This window comes from Mesoplodon mirus, assembly GCF_964341445.2.
Source record: "Mesoplodon mirus genome assembly, chromosome: X".
NCBI classification, from domain to species: Eukaryota; Metazoa; Chordata; class Mammalia; order Artiodactyla; family Ziphiidae; genus Mesoplodon; species Mesoplodon mirus.
Window position 1 is genome coordinate 15,704,251 of NC_138981.1, and position 27,308 is coordinate 15,731,558.

The 27,308-nt window shown below is 42.3% G+C and overlaps 1 protein-coding gene across 2 annotated transcripts; it reads right to left on the reverse strand.

Moving 5' to 3' along the window:
* Positions 1–13: 13 nt before the first annotated feature.
* Positions 14–25,575, reverse strand: RBBP7 (RB binding protein 7, chromatin remodeling factor). Of its 2 annotated transcripts, none has more exons than XM_082609725.1 (12): positions 25,477–25,575; positions 24,301–24,445; positions 18,192–18,337; positions 14,431–14,604; positions 13,198–13,313; positions 8,796–8,956; positions 7,913–8,039; positions 7,719–7,796; positions 6,262–6,338; positions 4,265–4,322; positions 1,199–1,309; positions 14–467 (listed from the first exon to the last, which is right to left on the reverse strand). In XM_082609725.1, exons 1-12 carry the CDS (start codon positions 25,571–25,573, stop codon positions 399–401), a joined length of 1,359 nt encoding a protein of 452 aa, XP_082465851.1. In that variant the 5' UTR covers positions 25,574–25,575; the 3' UTR covers positions 14–398. The 2 variants fall into 2 exon arrangements, with proteins under 2 accessions (XP_082465851.1, XP_082465850.1); XM_082609724.1 differs by lacking the exon at positions 25,477–25,575 and adding an exon at positions 25,265–25,419.
* Positions 25,576–27,308: the final 1,733 nt, after the last annotated feature.

Sequence of the window (27,308 nt, forward strand, 5' to 3'; positions counted from 1 at the left end):
GAATAAAACAAAGTTTATTTTAAAACTTTATTTCTGCAAAGCCAATCAAGAAGTGTTGGAGGGAAAAAGTGTAAAAGTTATTCTTGCATATTGAGGAACAGCAAGCACTTAGTTTGAGAAAACAAGGACTTAAAATAGTTGAATCAAAGGCAGTACCCTGCTACTGTATTTTAAAACAACGGCTGATGATCTTTCTTAAGCAACATTTCTTTCTTCCCTAAAAGCTACAATATGATACAGTACGCAATAGCTCACTTGAAAGTGCTAGGATCAGAAGGTAAAGAACGCCATATGCCACCCCACTTAGACTTCCTACTATACAATGCCATTTTGGCGCTTGATAAATCAAGCATTTGTGTAGCATTACATTCAACAGAAACGTTTCTCGAACTTTGGGTTTAAGATCCTTGCCCCTCCAGTTCCGATGTTGTGACATCTGACTCTTCATCATTGTAAATATTTTCAGCCTGGAGATAACCAAATAAAATCAGAGGTAAAACTCCCCAAAGATTTTACAAGACTGTCTAAAAATAGCATTCACTAGTTCTATCCAGATTTTAGCTGTCACTGGTCAGCATGATTTAGTGCTGGAAATTAAATGTGGACACATTTTAGGGTAAACTTAGTTTCCTTTTTGTTTTACCCCCAAAGACTAATACATTTCATGAGGAAAAGGCAGGCAGGCCAGTGTTCTCAAAAGTTATTTGCCAGCATGTAACTCCACGCATACACCTAGCTGCCCATGCACTAGTACTTCAGTTATCCATAAAAGGTGTTTTCCAAAAGCATTTCAGACACTTCGATGGAGCGACAGCCCTGAAGTGCTTAGTGCGCATCACCACAGAACTCAGTATCTCAGTGTGAACACACGTTTCCTCCCGTATCCTTCATGCCTGTGACACATCAGACACTGGACATGGAGCAGTGATGCCAAGAGCCCAGCTGATAAAGGGCGTAACGATCATAAAAATCGGAGCAGGTGCTATGTCTACATCAACATGTGCACAGATTTCTCCCAACCCAACAGGTGCATATTGAACTAAAGACTGCTGTTAAAATGGAAGAAGGTCTTTTAAGACTTTCTATAAATGTCTGATATAACATGTACCTAAATGTTTGATATATGTCTATTACATTATATCATTAGTAAAATCTCTCCAAGATAGTCATTGAGGAAAAATAAATACTTTAGGCTCACCATTTGCCATATCTGCATGATGTTATCCTCGGACACCGAGCAAATGACCCAAGGCTCATTGGGGTTCCAACTAAAATCTGATATCTTGGCGGTGTGTCCTCCATGAATAAACTGTCAATAAGAAGAAAAAAAGCCTTGGTTTCATATCTCATGTTAGAAGTTAGTTTTTAGAGCATCAGTCTTGTTAACAGGTCGCTGAACTGCAGTTTGGAGTGAGGGTGGTACAGGCTTAGTAAGCCAGCCCTCCACCACTCTTGATTTTGCCAACTTCCAAACCCTCCAAAAAGGTGATAGGATAGTACAACGAACGCCTGGATAACCTTCACCTAGGTTCCCCAAATACTGTTTTGTTAACACACCACCTGCTGAGCCACCACAAAGTTGCAGACAGCACACCTAACCCCTAAATACTTCAGCCTGCATCACCGAAAACAAAGGACATTTTCCTTCACGACCACAATGCCGTTTCCATAGCTAATATAATTAACACTAAAATTCTGCCTCATTAGCAAATATATAGTTAGATACAAATATTCAAGGTAATACATTTCCAGGATGTCTTATATTACATACTCTTTCCTAAAACTGGCCCACCTGGAGTCTCCTGGTTCCTCTGTGGCCCCCTGAAGGATCCCCTTCTCCCCCTTACTAGTGGAAAGGGATACTTCTCAGCCATCCTTCAATCTCTCCAAGGCACACTGCCCCAAGGCTGGGGGAAAAAAAGAATTCTCGGGACTCCAGGAAGTCCCCCATAAGGGCTAAACCGAGGTATTTGCTAAGAATTGCTGAAGCGGGCAGTCTTACTTCCTGCACTGGGCCTTATTTATCTTAGAATTAAGATTCAGAAGAAACAATTCTTGGGACTTCCTTGGTGGTCCAGTGGTTAAGACTCCATGCTTCCACTGCAGGGGGCACAGGTTCGATCCCTGGTCAGGGAACTAAGATCCCACATGCCACGCAGCGCGGCCAAAAAAAAAAAGAGGACTTCCCTGGTGGCACAGTGGTTACGAATCCGCTTGCCAATGCAGGGGACACAGGTTCGGGCCCTGGTCTGGGAAAATCCCACGTGCCACGGAGCAACTAAACCCGTGCGCCACAAGTACTGAGCCTGTGCTCTAGAGCCCGTGCTCTGCAACAAGAGAAGCCCGCACACCGCAACAAAGAGTAGCCCCTGCTCACTGCAACTAGAGAAAAAGCCTGCGCGCAGCAACCAAGACCCAGTGTAGCCCAAAAAAATAAAAATTAAAAAAAAGAAGAAACAATTTTCACATGGAGAATATGAATACTTTGTTATGAACTGGTAAGTCACCCTTCCTGACAGAAAGTCAGATTTGACTCTAGTTTGACAATGAGGTCTATCTCCACCAATTAGGTTATATGCAATGTAACTATTTTACCTAGTAATTTAGTTTAAAAATTAAGATGGGATAAACAGCTTTTAAAAATAGTCATAAAGGGGACATAACTGAAAATCCTTTCAGACCACAGGCTTGGAATATACACAGGAGTCATTAAATCAAGACATTGTTATATTTAAATTCTTGTTAGTATCCAGTTTACTACACTTACATGTCCCTGATTTCAGACTCTCATGAAAAAAGAAGCAAAATACTAGTGGATTTTGTCAAGGCCCATGAAACTGTTACAGAGACATTATATACAAATACACTGTCCTCTCCCTGCAATATCAAAAAATAGCAGGAAACCTTGAAAACATTATACACTAAGTGCAAGGATCAGTCACAAAAGACCACATACTGTAGGATTCCTGTCATACGAAACGTCTAGAACAGGCAAATCTAGAGAGATAGAAAGTAGATTAGTGGTAGCCAGGAGCTCACAAAAGAAGACTGGGAAGTGATGGTTAAAGGGTACAATTTCTTTTTGAGGTAACAAAAATATTCTGAAATTGACTTGTGGTGATGGTTGTCCAACTCTATGAACATAGTAAAAATCACTGAAGTGTATACTTCAGTGAACTGTATGATCTGTAAATTATATCTCAGTAAGCGTTAACAAAGTAAAAAAAAAAGAAAAAAGTAAAAATGGTTGGTAGCAACACCTTAGCTAAAAAAAGACTTAAAACATTTACGAGGCCCTGCATCACAAAACAGACTTCTCAGATTAAGACACCCAATACAGAATACAGCATTTAGATGCTGTCATCTGTCTATGGTAGCACTTTATTGAGAAATACTATAAGCAGCAGAAGTATTAACACTGAACATGCTAGTACGTTGGGCACGGTAACACACAGGACAAGGAGTAGGGGGTCTCGGATGTCCATACTATGTGGCATCTAGTGAACATCTTCTGTGTGCAGGGCTCATCCTCAATGACCTTCTTTACCTTTTAAAAGTGGTGGGCAAAGCCCAAGCATTCCAAAAATCACTACTGGCCTAAGAGCTAAATATACGTTACAGAGGAACGAGCGATTATCTGCCAAATGACTGGTGGAGACAAATGTTGAATTCAGAGTGAGAACAAAGAACCATTACCAAGTCTGGCAATGATTCATAGAAAAGTGACCTGAAGTGTACAATGAAGGACTCAGAGTCAGGAAGGATGAGGACAGATACCACCATGCAAACCTTCAAAGGGCCAAGGAGATGCCAAGATAATTTAATTAGGAATGGGAGGAAGATGGTGCGCACTGTTGGCATCAAGATCGAGGAAGCATTCATTTTTCTGAGCAGGGAACTTAATCAGGTCATTAAGCTTTTCCATACTGTTAGAAAGTGTTAAGTATTGCTAACTGAGTATCAGTGCCCCTCACCCCCAAACCCTCAGAAACATCATAATTGAGAGAATCAGTGAGAAATTATTATACACTATTTTCCAGGAGCCTAAATTATTCTCAGTGAAACACTGCTACTGGGCTCTATTTACTATTTTCAATAAATGTCAAAACTCTATCACAATAACCTCCAAGGCCTCCAGTTTGAAATTATCTTCAAGAGCTAGAATTTGAAGTTCTTGACTCATTTTCCAGATACATGAAACAATGACAAATAGTCCAATCTGCATATGACATTTCATCTTGCATTAAGAAAAGCCAATATATACCAGGAGTTCTGGAGGCCCATCTTCTGCATCTTCTGCTGATTGTTCTTCTCCAATTTTGCTATTGAGAAAGAACATAATGCCTTCATTACTGAAATTCTTCTAGCATCAATGTTTGCAAAGCCAGCATCAGCCCAGAAATCCCATCCTAAAACACACACTCTAAAAGCAACTTATTTCTCTAGTGTTATTGGTTAGAGTTTTTGTATTAATTATTTGATGGGAGGGTGGGGTGTTTACTTCCTGGAAATGGTAATAAGAGCCGTTCATAACTGAAGCTGAAGAATAGAAATTATTGTTAATAAATATTAAGTTAAAATTCATTCAATATTTTAACTGAGGTGTTTCCTGCATTAGGATTAAAAGGTGAAAAGAATATAAAATATCTACAGAAGAACTGATGCCCAGTCCCTGCACTTCACTCTTAAAGCCTTTTTCATCCAGGAGTGAAATACAATTACACATCAGTACTGTAGATGTGTCTAAAGATATGACAACAAAACAACTTTAACTATGGAATGTATAAGCCAAGGAAAGGTTAAGTTTTAATTTTTTCTTATTTTAAAAACTTCAATTTGTAGAATTTGCTGCCAGCAGTTCCAACAGTGAAATCACTCGTTACACACCAATCATCAGCCCTGATACCTAGGTACACAGGTGGACTTTCCTAGTAATAGCTGTTAAAAAAAAAAAAACCACAGCCAAAATACACAACTTTCCATGTGCTAGACTTTTTCTTTCCAATAAAACTAATCAAACAAACCAAACACATGGGACTGCTAGACAATGATGTTTATCCTCCCACTGTCAGGAGTACAATCGCTAACATCGACCAGTTTAATCCATAATTTTATCTAATGTATTCTTTTAGCAGCAAGCAAGACACGAATGAACTTTAAGAAGAAATTATACAATGCCTGCAAATTTATTTACGGCACCCCTAAGGACAGTCCAGTTGCCAGGACATCAGACTTTCAAACCTTGCTGCACCAATTCATACAACACTGTAGTTTCTGTTTAAGGTTTCTAATTTTAGTACTAAAATTGTCTTCAAGTAAAACAAAAATCACTCAAATGTCTGTTTTAAAGATTCTCTGCATTTTCAAGCATCTATCACAGCCAGAGTTTGTTCCATAAGAACACAGAACATTAGGTGTTTAGCAGTTTTACAACACAAGCATTTTATTCTGCAGTGTCTCTATTCCATACACTGAAAAGTGGGTCTACTGTCCCTGTAAGTAAGGCAGCCTTGACTAAAAACTTAGTCCACTTCAAAGCAATACAGGTAGGAAAGAAGTTACTTTCAGGAATTTAATGATTTAAATTTGAGATAAGGACATCTTACAGAGATGTATGTAACGGAACATTATTAATGGCTCTAAAGGCTCAAAAAAAGCAAAGGAGTCTGAAATTCTTGCAATAGCAACTCTGCAGTCAAGGAACTTTAAGAACTGGGAGCAAGTCTTTACACAATGAGCGCCCAGAAGAACTTAAGATCTCTGACAGCACGAGCTGTGCTTGTCCTGTTCCCAAGTTTACCCCCAGCAGTTACACAACTCACAGCGGGAGCTCATACCTGCGAAAAGAACCAATGAAAACACAGAAGAGCAAATGGTAAAAAAAACTGAGAAAGACTAGTCCTGCAGGTGTACGTGTGACCCAAGGAGACATGAACAGCTAATGTCTTTACCCCCTTCTACAGCAGAAGTGTTTTCAATGACATCATTTTGATGTTGAAACACACATGCACCCCCGCCCCCTGACTTCAGTCCTAATTATCAATAGAAAAACAAAACTCACATATGCATAAATTTACTTTACAGTCCATTTGCTGATTCACTTCTATTTTATGGAACAAAGACTCTTCAGGAAGGTACTTAAAATTAATATTAGACTTATTAAACTGGGGTTAGCAAGTTGCTCTTCTAGTTTATGAATTACTACATAATCTGCCAGATTAGCATATTTATGCAATTTCTTGTCACCAGATACTGAGTTACCTTAAATCCCACACGTTCAGGCGGCGATCAGTACCACTTGAAGCCAGAATAGTTTCGTTATGTGGAGACCAGTGGACCTAGCAATACATATTTGAAAATGTAAAGAATCATCCGTTCCTAGGTTTGTGGATATTGTTCTAATCCTTGACATTTTCCCATTTCGTGTTCTATACCCTCTCCTTGGCCTACAAGCCCTCACCCTCTTTGTCCTGTCCCTTCAGGTACTCTTTTTTTCTTTTAAACACCTTTATCGCAGCATAATTACTTTACAGTGGTGTGTTAGTTCCTGCTTTATAACAAAGTGAATCAGCTATACATATACATATATCCCCACATCCCCTCCCTCTTGCATCTCCCTCCCACCCTCCCTATCCCACCCTTCTAGGTGGTCACAAAGCAACGAGCTGATCTCCCTGTGCCATGCGGCTGCTTCCCACTAACTATCTATTTTACATTTGGTACTGTATATATGTCCATGCCACTCTCACTTCGTCCCAGCTTACCCTTCCCCCTCCCCGTATCCTCAAGTCCATGCTCTAGTGGGTCTATATTTATACTCGTCTTACCCCTAGGTTCTTCATGACCTTTTTTCTTTTCTTAGATTCCATATATATGTGTTAGCATACGGTATTTGTTTTTCTGACTTACTTCACTCTGTATGACAGACTCTAGGTCCATCCACTTCACTACAAATAACTCAATTCTGTTGGACCATCTCCTCAGCTTGCCCCCAGGAAGGTCATACTCCCCAACACAAGGGAACTCAGCTAGGGGTCCAAATAAACTTATTCAGCCCCAAAACCATCACAGAAGCTTTTAACATTTTCAATGAAGTATATTTTAGCCTATGCAAATCTCTGTTTTAAACCACATACAAGATATTTTTCACTAGAGGACCCACCATGCTGATATACCTTAAGGGAAGAATCCTTGGATTTCACTTTTTAAATTTTTACTTACTTATTTTATTGATTGATTGCCGTGCCACACGGCTTGCGTGAGCTCAGTTCCCCGACCAGGGACTGAACCCAGGCCATAGTAGTGACAGTGCCGAATGCTAACCACTAGACCACCAGGAAACTCCCTTCACTTTTTAAACTGATCCTATTTTGCAAGGTTTTTTTCTTCTACTTCTGAACTAATAGTTTCTAAAAAGCTCCAAGTTATTTCTCACTAGTTAACTTACACAGGAGAAGAGGAGCTTTCAAAAACAAACAACAGGGACTCCCCTGGCGGTCCAGTGGTTAGGACTCTGCGCTTTCACTGCTGAGGGCGTGGGTTCAACCCCTGGTCAGGGAACTAAGATCCTGCAAGTCACAAGGTGCAGACAAACAAAACAAAACAACAACAAAAAAGCAATGCCCACTGCCCATGATATAAAAGAAAAAAAATTTTTGATTTCCCTCTACCAAAACGTTACTAAAATCTGACAGAGACATCAGAAAACTGTCACATACCTGGAAAATTTCATCTTTATGAGATTCGAAGGTATGGAGTTTCAATTTTAAATTACGCAGATCCCATAAAGCTACAGTCTGAAGAAAAATAAACGAAAAGGAATTCATTTCTGCACTTTACATAAGAATTTTAAAATATTGCAGTAACAAGACCACTGGGTTTGTAAACACCAAGTATGCAAAAACTTAGAAACCTTATCCGCAGAGCCAGTTGCGAGAATGAACTCGCTGTAGGGATTGAACGACAGGCAATTGACCTCGGCGGTGTGCGCATCAACCAGGTGGCTCGGCTTGGAGGTGGTGTTGGACCTGGTGTCCCATCTAAAACACAAAGGTACAAGGCACACAGCACACGAGCAGGCTGCTCAACCCGACCCAGCCTCTCTCCCCAACGCTCGGCACCCACACCAGCACCACTCCACGCCACTGCTCTCTTGCTAACTCGCCCCTTCAGGGACACCAACCACGCAGAGCTGGACTTCCAACCACTAAGTGATATGTGCTAAACCTGCGCAAAACAAACTAGGGCTATTTCTGCTTTCTTGTTCCTTAGGTTCCTGTCTGGATTACCAGCTATTTCAAGCATACACAAAATACTACATAAAGAAAAATGTAACAATTTGATACCTACAACCTAGCCTTGTCAAATTTCCGTGTTTTGCTTTGTTTGCCTCAGATACTAGTTTATGAGATAAAAAGCATTCCAGGCAGTTGAATGCAGCCCCGTGGCCATGCCTTGATGCAATCACTCTCTCCCTCAACTTCAATGCAAACCACCCTGATCCCAATTTTGATACATACCACTGCCCTAAGCATGTTTCTTTGTGTGTACATACCTGTTTTCCTTTCTTTTTCTAAATAAAAAGTTGTGTTCAATCATACAGCACAGTAACTTTTATATAAAAAGGCCATACTTACTTGCAGTTTGTTATGTCAATTATACCTCACTAAAGCTATTTTTTTTTGAAGGCCAAGACATAATTACAAAAAAAAGAAATCAAACCACAGGCCACCACAATCACTGATGGTCATTCAGGACACCCATATAATGAGACCCCACTGAATTTTCCACCTTACATCATAAGTTTCTGATCATCAGCAACAGATCCAAACAATGATTCATGCAGCAGGTGCCAGGCCACATCCTCTACAACAGCCGAGTGGCCAGTAAAAATCGCTTTAGCATCCACAATTTTGCCTTCCTTTGGTCCTGCATTAATATCCCACAGACAGACAGTCTGAAGAAGGAACAAAACAAGTTATAAGATACTGAATTTAAATGCTAACACCTTATTTAAAACACCTTTATTAAAAACAAAACTACTTAACTATATAAAAGTTACACATAAACACGAGAAGGAAATATAAACAAAAGTGAAGCTTCATAAACAGAAGAGTGTATTGGTACAGCTTCCACAATCTGAGATGCAGAGGGCAAGGAAGATACAGTGTAACAGGGACAGGAAGACAGCATGGTGGCAGACAAGAAATTCAAGATAGAGTTTCCACCTACATACATTCAGTCAAGTATCTAAAATTCACCCAGATTACACAACACAACACTGAGAGCCTGGTGTTCAGTATCTACTGAACAGAAATGCACATCTTAAAACTTAACGCTGGGTTGGGAGACTGGGAATTAAAACTAAAATATGCCTCTTAAAAAGCAAAAGCCTTTGGACAAGTCTCACTTCATGGCAGAAACCACAACACACATCAGGAAGTGCAAAAGGTGAATGACCTAGGAACCCCTACGAGGCTCCTGGAAGACGCCACAGGGCCTGCCCAGACCCCAAAGATCACAGATCAGCAGGCTCTGGGAGTTGAGTCTCTTCTTAACATCTCATCATAAAAATAGTTGAGAAAAGTCTTACGTTTCTATGAAAAAATACTGCAAGCTATAGCGCAATGATTCTCATCTCAATGGTTTAAAACAAGAGGTAATTCCATTAAGCTATATTCGACCTAATTCCACTGACACTAGTATCAGCTTCATCTCTTTATAAATCACTTTTTTTTTTTTTTACCTGAAAGGGTTTCTGTTACATAATACACACGGCCCTTAGTCTCTGCTGGTACTTGCACAATTTACATGCACGGAAGAGAAGGAACGTGTGGAACTCCTGCCATCACCTGCTCCTCACCTCAGAAGGATCCTGGGAACATTATTAGCAAGATGCCTGGCATATGTGGAGCCCTTGGGAAACGTCAGCTATTAATTATGACTAGCAACTCCCAGCCTGGTGTCTTCAAAAAGTACTAGCAGTTAAGTTCCTGAGTATAACCCATCCTCCCTGTTGGGAGGATGTTCACTTTGAGGGAAACAAAGGAAAGCTTCCTTCCAGAGAACTGAGGTAGACCCTTGCTTCCCAGCCTCCCTTGGAGCATGGTTGCAAGAACATGACATGGGCTCAATCATCTGACCAGGTCTTCGAATTCTGAACAGCAACAAAGGAGAATCTGTTCTGATGATTGGGGGGTGGGGGTGTTACATCCACTTTCCAAGGGTGGCAAGAGTGACATCCTCACTGGCCTGATTTGGGTCAACGACCCGGCCTCCCCTCTTTTCCAGACCATTTTCTAGCCGCCACAGCACTTCTTTGAGCTACCCTACCCAATGCCCTTCCAATCAATTCCTTTTCTGTTTAAATCAGCCAGCACCATCTTTGCAGCCACCAAGGAAAATAGTTATGGAAGTTCTCAAAAAAAGTAAAAATGGAACTACATGATCCAGCAATCCCACTTGGGTATTTATGCAAAGAAAACGAAAACACTAACTCGAAAAGATACATGCACCCCCATGTTCACTGTGGCATTATTTACAATAGCCAAGACAAGGAAACAACCTAAGTATCCATCAGTGCATGAATGGATAAAGATGTGCTGTATATACGCAATGGAATACTACTCAGCCATAAAAAGAGGAAATCTCGTCATCTGTGACAACATGAACTTTGAGGGCAGTATGCTAAGCGAAATAAGTTAGAGAAAGACAAATACCACATGATCTCTCTTATATATGGAAACTTAAAAACAACGACAACAAAAAACAAGCTCATAGACACAAAGAACAGATTGGTGGTTGCCAGGGGTGAAGGGTAGGAGAAATAGGTGAAGGGGATATACATTTATTTTTTAAAAACAAATTAAAAGAGATATTTTTTTAAAAGATCACTCAAAAAATGCACCTGAAGAATATCCTTAAAAACAAACAAAAAAAATAGTAAAAATTTTAAATTTACAAAAAGGTAGAGAAAAATTATAGAAAACAAAACAAAACCATCAGCCAGAGTTGGTTTTGGTTGCTTGTAACTAAACAATCTTGACTGGGCCAACTGCCTACTTTCAATATTTCAAAAAGCTGAACAGAAATTGCAATTAACAGTCATATAAAGAAGGTGTGCGATGTGACAGGCCCTGTTCTAGGTATGGGGATATACTAAGGAAGAAGGCAAGGAGCCTTCTCTCACAAAGCTGACATAAAACGCTAACTGTGGCCAAGTTACATGAGCTTTCAAAAGCTCCAGAAGTCTACTCTCGGCTTGTACTTGGGAGTCATACCAGACACTTTAGGCTTACAGCATGGGAACCATGAAAGAAAATATGAGGCTGTTAGTGTCAAGAATGCTACAAACATTGATCTATAATAAATTAACAAGATCACTTTGCATTTGTGTGGTACTTTTCATTGATAATTGAAACACTTTATATTAAAAGATGCCAAGGCAACTCAACAGGGAAAGATTGGCTGGGAAAGCTAGATAGCCACACACAGAGGATGAAGTTGGACCCCTACACCTCACACCATATCAAAATGGATCAAAGACCTAAATATAAGAGCTAAAACTGTAAAATTCTTAGAAAAAACATAGGTGTAAATTTTTGTGATGTTGGATTATGTAATGGTTTCTTAGGTATGGTATCAAAGCCAAAAGTGACATAAAATATATAAACTGAACTCAAAATTTAAAACCTCTGGGCTTCAGAGGAAATCATCAAAAAAGTGAAAAGGGGCTTCCCTGGTGGCGCAGTGGTTGAGAGTCCGCCTGCCGATGCAGGGGACGCGGGTTTGTGCCCCAGTCCGGGAAGATCCCACATGCCGCGGAGCGGCTGGGCCCGTGAGCCATGGCCGCTGAGCCTGCGCGTCCGGAGCCTGTGCTCCGCAACGGGAGAGGCCACAGCAGTGAGAGGCCCGTGTACCGCAAAAAGAAAAAAAAAAAGTGAAAAGACAACCCAAAGAATGGGAGAAATTTTTTAAAAATCATATATCTGATAAAGGACTTGAATCTAGAATATATAAAGCACTCTCAATGAAAAACAAAATGAAAATGGACAAAGGATTTCAATACAAATTTTTCCAAAGATGGTACAGAAATGGCCAGTAAGCACATGAAAAGACGCTCAACACCATTAGTACATGTAAGTCAAAACCACAATGAAATACCATTTCACACCCTCTAGAATGGCTATAATAAAGACAGACCATAACAAGTGTTGGTGAGGACATGGAGAAACTGGAACCCTCGTACATTGTTGGTAGGAATGTGAAGTGGTGCAGCTGCTTTGGAAAACAGTTTGGCAGTTCTTCAAACAGCTAAACATAAAGTTACCACATGACTCAGTAATTCAACTCCTAGGTGACTACCCAAGAAACATGAAAACATATCTACACAAAAACCTGTACAAAAATGTTCACAGTAGCAATACTCAAAGTAGCCCCAAGGGGAAACAACCCAAATGTCTATCAACTGATAAATGAATAAATTGTGGTATATCTATATAGTGGAGTATTGTTCAGCCATAAAAAGGGATGAAGTACCGACACTGCTTTCACATGGATGAACCTTGAAAACATTAATGCTAAATAAAAGCAGCCAGACAGAAAGAGCCGCATACTATATGATTCCATTTATATGAAATATCAAGAAAAGACGAATATTTAGATTGAAAGTAAACTAGTGGTTGCCAGGAGCTGGGGGAAGGAAGGAGTGAGGAGTGACTGTTTAATGGGTATGGAGTTACTTTTTGTGACATTTGATGAAAATGTTTTAGAATTAGATAGTAGTGATGGTTTCACAACTTTGTAAATATACTAAAACCCACAGAATTGTACACTTAAAAAACAGTATAAAAAAACCAAAAACCAAAAAACAACTAAACTAAAATGTAATTTATATTAATCAGGCCTCACAAACACTTTAAAGAGTCTCCATTACAGAGGTCCACTTTTAAATAATGGGACACCTTTTGCCCACTTTCCTTCCACTCTAAGGCTGCTTCAAAAGAGCCTTGTGGAATTCTAAGGCTCCAAAAGGGCAGTGTGATAACCATTTCTCTAAATCCTGTGGAAATGTTATCACAACAATCAGTATTATCTTAGAAAACCTTTCATCTATCAGTCTCCATCAGTGCAGAGCTGTCCGTGACACAGTCTTTAACTCTCAGTGCATGAGTAGATTAGGAAGAATAGGTTTCTCACATGGTCGTCAGATGCACTTAAGAGATGTCCACTCAAATTAGAATTCCAAGAAAGACCATAGCCTTCCTTTTGGTGGCCTCTTAACCTAAGATCAGGATTACATTCTCCACTTGGGTCTAAAAAAAAAAAAAACAAAAAAAAAGGAAGAAAGAAAAGAAAAGAAAAAAAAGAAAAAGAAATACATTAACTACTAAGTGATTATCTGTTTATCAGAACTGGTAAGAGCAAATTCCCACTCCTGAGTGAGCCGTAACATTTATCATAATGCCTGGAAAAGCACCCCACACAAGCAAGGACTTGGTTTCACCCACGACTACCCTGAAAAGCTGTTCTCTGTGCTTCATTTCAAATACTCAATGCAAACCAGGTCTCGTGACCATAAAATGACTTGTTCCTTTGCAAAACCTAGTACTAAGCTCTAACACAAAATACTGAAAACTATACCAGCCCACAAATTTACATGGTGACAAACCACCCCAGCTCCAAGTCAAGTTTTAAAAACATTTTTGTGAGGAAATAGTTAACACAGCAGGTCTGGCTGTTCAGTCCTTGCATGTCTCCAAGGTAGCCTGCAACCATGACTGACCTAGCCAGCCCCTGGGAATGTGACCCTCACAAAATTCTTCATGTCGCCGTCTGATGAAGCTCTGTATGCCCAGAGCAGTGGGGCATGCTGTGGCAGCTTGTCGAGACCTGTAGGATTCTTGAGCAAGATTCATGATGCATCTGGCTTCACTGCTGCGGTCCTGAGTTTCCCTTACCATGGCTGGTCACAGAGCAGAATGTACCTGTGTGACCAGACCTCCATAAAATCCCAAGACACTGAGACTCAAATGGGCTTCCCTGGGCAGAGATTTTTATGCCCCTGTGGTATGTGGCCCCAGAGGAGAAGGATTCACAAGTCTATGCCTGACCTCTCTGGACTCTGCCTGATGTGTATCTTTCTCCTCCTGTCTTTGCTCTGTATCTTTTGCTATAATAAACCTTAGCCAGATTTTATTCCCGTTTTTTTGCTCTATATCCTTTGCTCTAATAAACTTTAGCCAGGAATAGAATAACCTGCTGTGAGGTCCTTCTGTTAAATCACTGAACTTGAACATGGTTTTGGGACCCCTGAAACAATTTCTAAACCTTTAAAAATTAAGAGTATACTAGTTTGAATGACGTCAAAGCAATTATCATTTTGAATCAAGAAGAAAGGTCAAGCAATGGTCTGACTTTATTACTACATACCTGGCTTAGCAGGGTGCTTTGTATAGTCAAAAACCAGCACGTCAGAAGACGGCGTTTTTGTAGCAATGATGTGAGGATTCTGCGGCATGTAACGAGCACGGTTTACTTCTCCTTCGTGGTTAATTTTAATTTCACATTCAATTTTTCCTGTTACAGAACCAAAGCCACCAAATTCTAATGTGAGAAGAAAGAAATAAACACATACACTTACGATTAAAATTCACAAGTCACTCAGTTTAATCAACCTGAGATTTTAATCTGACAGAATACAACACAAATTGACAAGAGAGAGAGAGGGCGTGCAAGCACACAAAAATATAGGCGCACTTGGCACTTGGAATTAATTTATTCTCGAAGCCCATGTGAATTGGAAAATGTTGATACCTATTTTATGCAGTTCAGTTCCACCTTGGACTTAAAACATTTAAAAATCAGCTTCTTTCAGTTGTGAAGATGATGTAATTATTCACAAAAATTCAAATAACCACACAATTAACACACCTCAGCCTTTTAGTTCAAATACAACTCATTTGGAAGTGCTGAAATTAGAATTGTATTTTAGATTTCATTAAGACAGATTCATCCTCAGGAGTATGAACACTCCTGGAGTCTAAAGTCAAAAACATCCTCATATCGGAAATCTAACTAACACCCACCCAATCCCAAGACAGACAGACAGACACACAGACACACACACGTACGTCAGTTCCACCAGAATCCTTGAACACTTTCAATCCAGTTGAACATGTCGGTTCAACTGCTAGTGGAGTGCCAAAGCTAAAATGAGTGGGCTAACCTCTCTATCTGGTGTAGGAATATGACTACAATGTTAAATAGTTATTAAAAAGGCTTTGGGAAAAAAAAGAAAAAGAAAAAAAAAGGCCTTGGAAAAGTGAGAAGGCCACATAAAAAGTGTAACTTCGGAGCAGAAGCAATGTGATAGCAGAAAGAATACAAGTAGAGAACATCTAAGCAGATAATAGCAAACAAGAACATTTTCTTTTTTGTGCTCATAGATAAAAATCTGAATTAGTTGCTGATTTGTAAAACTTTGGAGGCTTCACATTATAACTGTTACTTCTTCCTGACCTATATCTCTTCTCCTTTGTACATTCCTTTTTAACTCACCCTGTGTCTCAGGTCAAGTAACACTAACTCAAATGCCTCATGAAACCAGGCAGGTAACAACTAAAACAGACTGGCTGGGGCCTGATGAAAACACACCGAAAGCAGTAAGCCATTTCTCAGTTTCAGCCAGGCCTTGCTATGTGGGAACGCTTAAGCAACACTAGCTCCCATGACTTACTATCAGAATTTAGCCATTCTTGGGAATTCCCTGGCGGTCCAGTGGTTAGGACTCAGTGCTTTCACTTCGGGGCCCGGGTTTGATCCTTGGTTGGGGAACTAAGATCCCGCAAGCCACGGGGCCGGGGGTGGGGGGGGATGGGGGGAAGAATTTAGCCATTCTTCTCTATGGCAAACACTGCTTACTATTTCTGAGGCTCAAAGTCACAGCCCATTTCACACAACTCCTCTCACACAACCATACGCAATCACCCATTTCCCTCTTAGCACTTCCCCTTCCCATCGAGTCAATGGAAGAAAATGCCTCAGCCTTTCCAAGACACCCCTCCTGATCCTATCACCTGCCACCTCCAGAGACCCTGCTCCAAAGCTGCCGCTTTTATATTTTCAATCTCCCACCACCGTGGACCCCAAGGAGTCTTTCTCACCCTTCTGCTACAAAGATACTCAAGTTTCCAAATTCCTTTAGTGAAAACAAACTCAACAGCTCTCCTTTAATAAAAACTGGGCTGCCAGGTAAGATTTACTGTGTACACAGGGCTTTGTCTTCTCAAACTCAAAAGGAAAAGCTTGAAAAATCACTATCTTAATGACAACAGTATGCATTAAAAATACCATAACTGAAAATTTTAAAAGGTGTTAACTGTGAATTATTGTAGTCACTTGTTAGAATGTAATTCACTGGACAAGTTACTAATAACAATATCTCCATGTATTATGCACAGAGACTAATTCTTAAGCTGAAAGTCCAATTAAGTACATAGTTTAGGACTAACAGCCATTAAAATTTTTCTGATTAAAACAATATTTACAGAAATAATGCATAAGGTTGTAGGGTAGTGGACTATGAATTGTGGAAGTGGTAAACTGAGTAAATCATTTTGGAAAAGGTTTATATTAAGTTGACAATGAATATACCACACATCTCAGCAATTCCACTCCACTACATAAATTCTCCCACGTGTACGAGGAGATGGGACAAGGATGTTCACTGAAGCATTGCTCATAACAGCAAAACACCCACAAACATACAATCCAACTGCCCCTTGATAGAAGAATAAATTGAGGTTTAAGCATAATGGAATGCCATACGGTTGTTAAAAGAATAACCTAGACATTTACATAGTATACACAGACAAAACTGAATGAAAAAAGCGAACTGCAAAACAACATTATGTATGTTTATTACTGTATGAATAATAAAAATACAAATAGTTGAAAATGCCACACTAATTTCAGGATAGTGATGAATTCTGGAGAAGAAAGCAAGGAGGAATGGAGCAGGGGTGGCAGGACTTTAGCTAAAAAGTAGAATTTTGTTTTCAATAAGAAAGCTCTATTCAACCATTTGGGGCTGTGGGGAAAGCACTAACCCAGCAGGTCTGGGTGCTTAGCCCTCACAGCTCTGACGGACACTGGGCCCATGACTGACCCTTGACCAACTCCTGGGAACATGGACCTCAGAATGTTCTCGATGTCACTGATGGGTTGATTTTGTGGTGTACACCTGAAGCAAGGGACCATGCTGTACCAGTTTGTCAGGGTTGCTTTGCACAAGTATCAAGACTGATGATATGCACCTGATTTCATTACGGGGGTCCCGAGTTTCAGCTGTCATGGCTGGCTGCCAATATGATGTGCCTACAAAACCAACCGCCATGAAAGACTGAGACCCTGACCCTCAAACGGGTTTCCGTGAGCAGAGATAGTCCACACGTGTCCCTGTCGTTTGCTGCCAGAGGGAAAGCACATCCTGTGTGGCCCTGGATGAGACTTGTGCTGGACCTCTGTAGACTCCCTGATGCATATCTTTTTCCTGCTGCTTTTGTTCTGTATTTTTCATTGTAACAAACTTTAGCCATGAGCATAATCTGCTGAGTCTTATGAGTCCTCCTAGCAAAATCACCAAACTTGGGTGGTTGTGGGAATACCAAAACAGGGGAATGTATGTTTGGATTGGGGGATGGGAGTCAACAGCTTCCATAAAAAACCCACTATTAACTGTTTGGTGTAAATGCCTCCTGACTTTTTCCTATGCCTACACCAACACATATTCTTACTGTTACCAAAACACTTACTATAATCACACATACCAGTTACTCACTTTATCTTGGAAACCTTTCCATACCAGTGCATACAGATTTATCTCCCTGTCTGTCTGTAAAATTCAAAGTTAGCTCATTCTTAGTAACTGCTGCACAGTATTTCAAACATACCATAATGTGTTTGACCAACTTCCTATGAACTAACATCTGGGTTGCTAGGTTGAGCCTAATTTTTCAATCTTGCAAATAATGCTACTGTAAAATCCTTGTGTGCATGTGGGTGAGTAGTTCTGTAGGATAAAGCCCTAGAAGTTAAACTGCTGGGCCAAAACATATTAGTACAACGTTTTAATAACATATAATTAGAGGCCTATTCCTTGACACCAATGCTGGAATATATGGTATACCTACCACCCTTCTCACTGTCACAGTGGGAAGCATCAAACTGTGCATCATCATTCGGAATATGGACTCGAGCAACCACGAGATGATTCTGCTCATCAGATGTGTGAGTCCCCAGCACTAGCCAATGAAGGGCATAATCCTTTCCTTCTGGTCTGTTTAGGAAAGAAAGAAAGTCATACTAATCCTTTAAGAAATCAGTTGCTAACAAATCCAGTCCATCACCCATTCCCATGTTCATAAATCATGACTTCTTGCCTAAAAAAAATCTTCAATTTTAAATACACTAGTTGTTTCTGGTTTCTGAGTAAGAGGCAACAAAGTAGAATGGAAAAAATAAAGTGCTGAGTCAGAAAAACTGGGTTTAAATCCTGGCTCAAACTAAAATTAGTTATATGCAATTCCTTAAATCACAACTTCCCTGTGGGCCTCAGTTTCTTCACCTAAACAACAGGTTATGAGTGAAAATGGCACTATGTGAAAACTCCTTGTTTATAGTTATGGTGCTTAAAGCTTATAAAATAGGCATTCTCATTTTTATGGGAGAGGGGAGGTGGGTCTTTGTTACCCTATTCTGTGGAAACTCACTTTGTGGCTGAAGAAATCACTGATGCCTCTTGGCACCCTGGTCCAAGATATGATTTTGCATCTGCATCTATTAACAATGCTTAAGCAATGATTCTGCATCTGTATCAGTATCTATTAACAATGCTTTCCCATTTGTACTATCTAGAAGAGCAATTTTCACCTGTGTTCCATGGTCCCATCTCAGTAAGGAAGGCTGAGAAGTAAGGCTCTGGGCCCCAGCATCAGACAGCCTAGACTATTTATCTGTTTCTAAATTCCAGTTGCACAAAGGATTCAGTGGTTTAGAAAAAAGGTTTGTGGGTTACTTCTAGGCATGTAATTTATTAATAACTGGGCTTCCCTGGTGGCGCAGTAGTTAAGAATCCGACTGCCAATGCAAGGGACACGGGTTCGAGCCCTGGCCCAGGAAGATCCCACATGTCGCGGAGCAACTAAGGCCAGGCACCACAACTACTGACTCTGTGCTCTAGAGCCCGAAAGCCACAACTACTGAAGCCCACGTGCCTGGAGCCTGTGCTCCGCAACGAGAAGCCCGCGCACCGCAACAAAGAGCAGCCCCTGTTCACCACAACTAGAGAAAGCCCACATGCAGCAATGAAGACCCAATGCGGATAAAAGTGAATAAATTTATTTTTAAAAATCTATTAATAACTAAAAAATACAAGATGAAATTTTACCAATATTTGGCTTAGGGTAAAAAACAGCAATATATACACAAAAGCTCCAAGAACAGAATAAGGCAGCCATGGCTAAGCAACAGCAGTTTATCTGAAAAAAGACATGGGTCTGAGTTGACACACATTCAGTGACCAAGAATACGATGTGGCTATCAAAAAAGGTAATTAATTTCATCTTAGATGAACTTATATAGGGAAGAAGGCAAAACACATAAGCATTCACTCACTTATTTTTAACTGGAAAAACCACACTTAGAAAATTAGGCTCTAGCAATGTACTTTAGGAGGATTTACACAAAATGAAACCGTTACAAGGAATAGTGGCTTAAAATGAAAGAGAACCTAAACATATCTCATGAGAACCATTTGAAAAGAAATAGGAATACTTGAAGAAAGGAGGCAGCACAGAGCAATGTTAGGACTGACATAAAAGGAAGAAAGTGACTTCTTTTTTTTTTTTTTTTTTTTTTTTGCGGTACGCGGGCCTCTCACTGTTGTGGCCTCTCCCGTTGTGGAGCACAGGCTCCGGACGCGCAGGCTCAGCGGCCATGGCTCATGGGCCCAGCCGCTCCGCGGCATGTGGGATCTTCCCGGACAGGGGCAAGAACCCGTGTCCCTTGCAGCGGCAGGCAGACTCTCAACCACTGCGCCACCAGGGAAGCCCCTATGACTTCTTTTTAATGGCATTAAGCAGAAAAAACTAAGACCAGCAGGTAAAGTTACAGGTTAAAGACGTCAATCCATCATACGACCTTTCTAAGGAGCAGGACCACAAGATGGACTAGAGGGTCTGAAAAACTCCTTTTCACTCTAAAATTCAATTATTCTGGTATCCCCTGACCCGATCATCATATAAGGATTTTTCTTTTTACTACAAATTCTTTCATCTCCATCATTAAAATACAAGCCTATTTTCCTGAGCCAATCAATATCTATTTTCCTCCAAATACTGGATGCACCTAAGGCTGCAGAAGCACTCATTATAAAAGACCTTGTGCATTTTCAGTGCCAGAATCCTTTAACCACTTTAACTCTACTGCTAAGACATTCACCCAACAATCACAGATTATCACAAGGTTATTCTCAGTAGCATTGCCTGAAGCAGCGAAAGACTGAAAACAAATATCCATCAATAAGGAACTGGTGACATAAATTATAGCATATCCATAAACGGAATTTTATGGAGCCCTTAAAACAAAAGAACATATATCTAAGTATGCTGATAGGAAAAAAGTCTCCAATATAAACTTCTAATTAAAAAGTCAAGTGAATTGGGAATTCTCTGGTAGTCCAGTGGTTAGGACTCCATGATTCCACTGCAGGGGGCATGGTCAGGGAACTAAGATGCAAAGTCAAGTCAACAACTTGCTACCAGAAAAAAAGATGGAGGGACATAGCATGTGCTTCTTCATGCTGGCAGGATGGATAAGAAATCGCAACCAAGGACTGCCTCCACTCTGGGTAAGGGAACTAGGAGAACAGAGGATGTGGAAGGGGGACTTATGCAGTTTTGTATCATCTGAGTTTGAATGTATACACAGGTTTTTAGGTAGAGAGTAAGTCTTAACATGTTTAAGAAATTATCCAATTAAGAGATATGAAATAATGATCTAGCAGTTTTGAAAAATAGTTTCTTAGAGATACCTAAATAAAGAATTTAAAGAGACAAATCAATTATATGGATGATCACCTAAGTGAATTTAAGGACAACAGCCTAGAAAGTGCAAGTAATCATTCGGAAGCATGCTGTATGTAGGCAGAAGGCCAGCCTGATGAGGTTGAGTTGAGCTTGGCTCTCAAAGAGCCAGGCTATAAGAGTAGCCAACATTTTTACTGTCCTACATAGTGACCCTACATAGTGATGAAACACAATCACAGTCCCTTCATACCCCAAACAGAACCCTGCAAAGCACCAGACAGCCGTCCTCAACACCCAAGAATGCAGGCTGGCTGGCATTTTCTTGCATTCCCAGAGCCACTGCACGTCCCACAACCAGATCCCACTTCTTTGCATGCAAAGAACACCATGGAATACATATTTAGTTAAAGTATTTTCTGTTAAGTTCCTGAGTGTTAATATAAAAGTAATATCTGAGGGGCTTCCCTGGTGGCACAGTGGTTAAGAATCCGCCTGCCAATGCAGGGGACATGGGTTCGAGCCCTGGTCTGGGAAGATCCCACATGCCATGGAGCAACTAAGCCTGTGCACCACAACTGCTGAGCCTGCGCTCTAGAGCCTGTGAGCCACAACTACTGAGCCTGTGCGCCGCAACTACTGAAGCCCACGTGCCTAGAGCCCGTGCTCCGCAACGAGAAGCCACTGCAATGAGAAGCCCACACACTGCAAATAAGAGTAGCCCCTGCTCACTGCAACTAGAGAAAGCCTGCGCACAGCAACAAAGACCCAAAGCAGCCAAAAATAAAAATAAAAAATAAATAAATTTTAAAAAGTAATATCTGGGCTGAGAACACACAGATCTATAACTTTAAAATCTTTACGTAAAACATGTTATAGGTAACATTCTAAAAAGACTTCAGTATATTACTCAGCCATAAAAAAAATGAAACTGAATTATTTGTAGTGAGGTGGATGGACCTAGAGTCTGTCATACCGAGTGAAGTTAAGTCAGAAAGAGAAAAACAAACACTGTATGCTAACACATATATATGGAATCTAAAAAAAAAAAAGTCATGAAGAACCTAGGGGCAGGACGGGAATAAAGACGCAGATCTACTAGAAAATGAACTTAAGGACACGGGGAGGGGGAAGGGTAAACTGGGACAAAGTGAGAGTGGCATGGACATATAGACACTACCAAATGTAAAACCGATAGCTAGTGAGAAGCAGCCACATACCACAAGGAGATCAGCTCGGTGCTTTGTGACCACCTAGAGGGGTGGGATAGGGAGGGTGGGAGGAGGGAGACGCAAGAGGGAGGAGATACGGGAACATATGTATATGTACAGCTGATTCACTTTGTTATACAGCAGAAACTAACACACCATTGTAAAGCAATTATACTCCAATAAAGATGTTTAAATAAATAAATAAATAAAAATAAAAAGACTTCAGTAAACAGCATTCATTGAAATACAAATGGAAAAAGAGATATTCCACCCTAATAAATGATTTCTGAATAGGAAAGGGTGGGAGAATTACCACCAGTCACCATTTACTGTGTACTCACTCTGCGCCAGCACTTAAACATGCATGATCTTATTTACTTCCTCAAGTGTAGGCTGTCAGAACCATCAGCACCTCCATTTACGGACCAGACTACTTCAGGATAGAGACTGACCAACTTGCCCTAATTCACGAAGCTAAGAAGCAAGGGGCAGAATTCAAACTCACGTCTCTAACTTTAAAGCCTCGGCTCTTTTCTACGGTTAGAGTAGGTCAAAAGATCCAAGCAAATGTAAATCATTTGCTTAACAGGAAGACACAAAGAGTCAAATGCACATGATGCTCTAAGCCAGAACCTCAATACCCTTAAGCATTTGATGGTCAAAGTTATAAATGTCAAGGATTAGAAACCTCCACTATTTAGTTCTTGGCTCTTCTTCCCACATCTGCATATTTACATTGAGATTTTTGGGAGGCCCAGTGGAATTCCCTAACTGTATGGAAGTCAATATTCACATATGGAAAATCTGGCCATCATATGAAGAGTTTTTTACTCTTCATATTGAAGGTAATTACTATTCAAATTGAAGGTAATTTACTCTTATTTTTAAAAGCTGTTGCAAAATCCCCTCTCTAGAGTTTGATTAATCCTCATTAAGTTATATGCTCACAATACTCAAAATTTAATACACTTTTAAAGTACAAGGCCACGCGCACCGCAACGAGTAGCCCCCGCTTGCCACAACTAGAGAAAAGCCCGCGCGCAGCAATGAAGACCCAACGCAACCATAAATAAATAAATAAATAAATAAATAAATAAATAAATAAATAAATTTATATTAAAAAAATAATAAAGTACAAGGCCAAGTTCCTACTAGGAAAAGTGCAACTGTATGAGAAAGATAACCTAGTGCAGAGGTTGCCTAAACTCTGGGGGCCACCTGGTTTGGGTTTGAAAGCCTGTTCCACCACTTACCAGCTGTGTGATCTGGGGCATGTTACGTCATATCTCAGCCCCAGTTTCCACATGATTAAAAAAAAAGAACGATAAAAAGTAATTATTGTACTGTTGTATTAAACCAAATAATAGGACATAAAGCTCTTCAGATGCGCCAGGCCCTGTTCTAAGTGCTCAATAAATGTCAGCAATTATTACCAGAGAAATTTTACAAAGAGGTGCAAAGAACACTCATAAAAACCAACAGCAACCTCAAAGTGTATCCCATACCATAAGCCAACACCACCTTTTCGTTGAACTGCTGCTAAATTCTCTTCACCCTTGCCAATTAAAACGTATTCATTTTGGGGGCTGGTTACAAGGATGTATTCACTTTGTAAAAATTCATCAAGCCACACGCTTATGATTTGTGCACTTTTCTGTACACATGCTATTTTCCCATAAAGTTATAAAGAAATCCATTAGTCTGGGGCCCAAAGAAATGCTGATCTATATTTAAGTCCAAGAAATGTCAAATATATCCAGTGCATCCTACATATATCCTTAATCTCACAACAGATTCTTTGTCCCCTTTTAACGCCACATTTATACGTCAGAAACCACCCCATAAATCGCTTAAGTCCTGAAAATAAAAATCACCTGCCACATCACGCAAGGTCTAAATTGATTACTTGCGTATGTTCTATGTATAAAACGCCAAAAAAAGACAAACTAGGAAATTCAAGTCAATAGTTAAATTTATGTGAAATAAAAGTTACCAGAAACCCTTACTTAGTCACTTCAGGAAGCCACTGAACGGTAAGGCTCGGCCACTGAAGAGCATGGGTCATAACCAGGTCATACAGAAACGGTGTATTCTTCTTCCAGATTTTATATTCTTCATTGATGACACGCTCCTCCACAGTATCTTCAAACACTGAAATTTGGAGAAAGCCCACACGATTAAGTGGCTGAGAGGGACTGGAGTCAGAATCTCCACTGGAGGTCACCTCGAGACGGCCACACCTAATCTCCTCTTTCCCTTTACCTCTAATTTGGACACGAACAACCAACTGCTCTTCCAGAACGTGGAGAGAATATTAACACCAGGGAGCTCATTTTTTGCACTTTAAAATCAATACCGCATGCGTATACAAAATTGGGTAATTACACAGACATCGCAATTGTTTTGCAGGTTACAGCTGTTCGCACCTGTTCCAAGATGACGACCCGTATGTAGAGGACCTCCCCGACCCACCCGGCGAGACGAATCCACGTGTAGCAGAAACCCATCAGCCCGCTCCCTCCATCCCCCACCAGGAGAGGCCTCTGATCCCACGAAGCCCGCGTCGGCAGCCATAAGCCAGCGGGTTCCAGAATCCCCCGGACAAGGGCCGCGACCCCGAGGCGGTCGACGCGCGCGCGTGTTAGGAGGCGCCGTGCCCGCTTTCCGGCGGCAGAGGCCGCCTCCGCCCGGGGGCCTAGGAAGCGCCGCCGCTGGAGGGGGGTGGCGGGAGGGGGGGGTGGCGGGAAGGGGGCCCAACCCGCGGCCCCACGCCCGGCTCCGGAAGTGCTTGGAGCCCTCCGCGCCGCGGCCCCGTCCCGCGTAGGCCCCTCGAGCCGCGCGCCGAGCCTCGCGCCCGGCCCCGCCCCCTGCTCCTCACGCCAATTCGCGCCTTTCGCCGGCGCGTGCCACGGCCTCGCACGCCCGCCGCCCCCCGCCGCCCGGCGCGCGTCGCTCCGCAGGGCCTCTTACTCTCTTTACTCGCCATCTTGCGTCGGGTGTTCGCCCCTCGCCGCCTCCTCGGACTCCCCTTGCTAGCCAAGAGCAGCCCAACCGCAGGCGCTCCTGCCTTTCCCAGGCACGTCACACACTTCTAGCTCTCGAAGCCTGAGCTCCGTCTTACAGCCTGGGTGCTCCCCAGACGCTGCGTCCTCCTCTCTCGCCTCCTCCCCGCTTACGGGTACCGAGGTCTGAGGCGCTCTTCTCTCTCTCTCCAAACTTGGAACGAGACTTTTCAACCCGCGCCTCCCAGCCCGCCCAGGCAGCTGAGCGCAGGCGCATCCGCCCTGGGAAAAGTGAGAGGCGGTGGCGAGGCGGGCCTGGGAGCCGACGGCTTCGTCGCCTCGACCAATGACGTGCGGCAGGCAGGTTTCACGCGGCGTTCGGAGGCGGGCTTCTGGGGGTGGGCGGGGCGTTCCGCGGCAGGAAGTTGGCGAGGCGCAGGCGCGAGGACTCGCCCGGCGCTCCCAGAGCCGGCCGCGGGGGCGGATGGGGGTGCACGGGGGTGGGGCGAAAGGAGGCGCGGCTTGCAAGCTGCGTGGGGGCTGCGAGCCTCGGGGCGGCGAGCCCTGAGGCCGCGGGGCGTGGCTGCTTGCAGCGGCCGTGGCCGTGGCGGTGGGGGTAGGGGGCAGGGAGGCTGCCGCCGCTTAGCCAAGCAAAATCACAGAGCGAGAAAGGAAAATGGTTTCTAGTCTCGAGAGACTACTGTGCCCTCAAAGTCTCCCTGACAGTCGCGGGCATGCAATACTCTGCACCCGAAAGTTCTCCCTCCAGCCGACTGGCCTTTTCTGCGGCCTGGTCGAGCCGAGGTAGGGTTTGTCTGAGGCAAAGGGGGCCTTTTGTAGAGGCCGCGGGCGTTTTGTGACTGCAGAAGCCGCCGGGCCTCCCTAGTAGGCTAAACCTGCGGCCTGTTCAGGCACAGGCCGCAAACGCTCCGAAGCTGATTTGAATTACATTTTTGTTTGCTCACAAATTTGAGTCCTTCAAATGATGTTTGAGGCCTCTCGTACTGCGGGGGATTTTGTCCCTGCACTGGCGTTCTGGTCTCTGTCCTAGCCCCGGGCCCTGCTGAGTCATACTTGTCACCTGCGGGGGTCCCAGTGTGGCCCCACCCCAAGCTGGCGAGGCTGGAAAGAGCTGGGCAGAGCTGACCTGCGCCGGCTTGCCGGAGGCTTGCTCTGCCCTGGAACTTGGTAGCCCCTGAGGAGTGCTCGGGGGTGAGGAGAAAGCAGGCTGCAAGGCCAAAAGGGAATGAAAATGAGGGCCAGGAGCAGAGGGGACGGGCTGGGGGGAGGTGGCCGAGGTGCCTAGTGCAAAGGGAGCCTCAGTCTACATCCAGACTCCGAGAGGCTCCTGCTGCAAAAGCACCCCTGCGCCGGGACACTTGCTGCCGTGATGCTTTCCAAGCACCTTCTTGCAAGTGACGATGGTGATTCTGAAACGAAATCGTGCGGTTGCTGCTCTGATGCCCACTTTTATGATCGGGAAACGAACCCAGGCATTACTCTAGTCCGTGGCAGAACCACTCGTATTACCTTATATAGAAATTTACTGTCTGGTGTCTCTGGTTTCCGATATGGTACAATTCATTATTATAACGCTCTCCCTTTCATGTCAGCCTCAGGAATGTTAGTGACTGAAGCAGGGGAAGGGGGGAGCGGCTGGAGAGGGAAGAGGGTTGGAAGGGTGTTTAAACAATACAGACCTCTTGTTCTAAAACACTGGTTGGTAAACGTTTTTCTAAAAGGGGCCAGATAGTAAATAGTTTAGGCTTTGGAGGCAACTTCTCGGCAGCGTTATAGCAAGAAAGCAGCCCTAGACAATATGGATGAACCTGGCTGTATTCCAATAAAACTTTATAGACACTGAAATATGAACTTCATATAATTTTCACGCGTCACAAAATGTTCTTTTGATTATTTTCAACCACTTGAAAATTGAAAAATCATTTTGAGCTCGTGGGCCATGCAAAATTAAGTGGCGGGTTAGATTTAGATGGAGGACTGTAGTTTGCCCA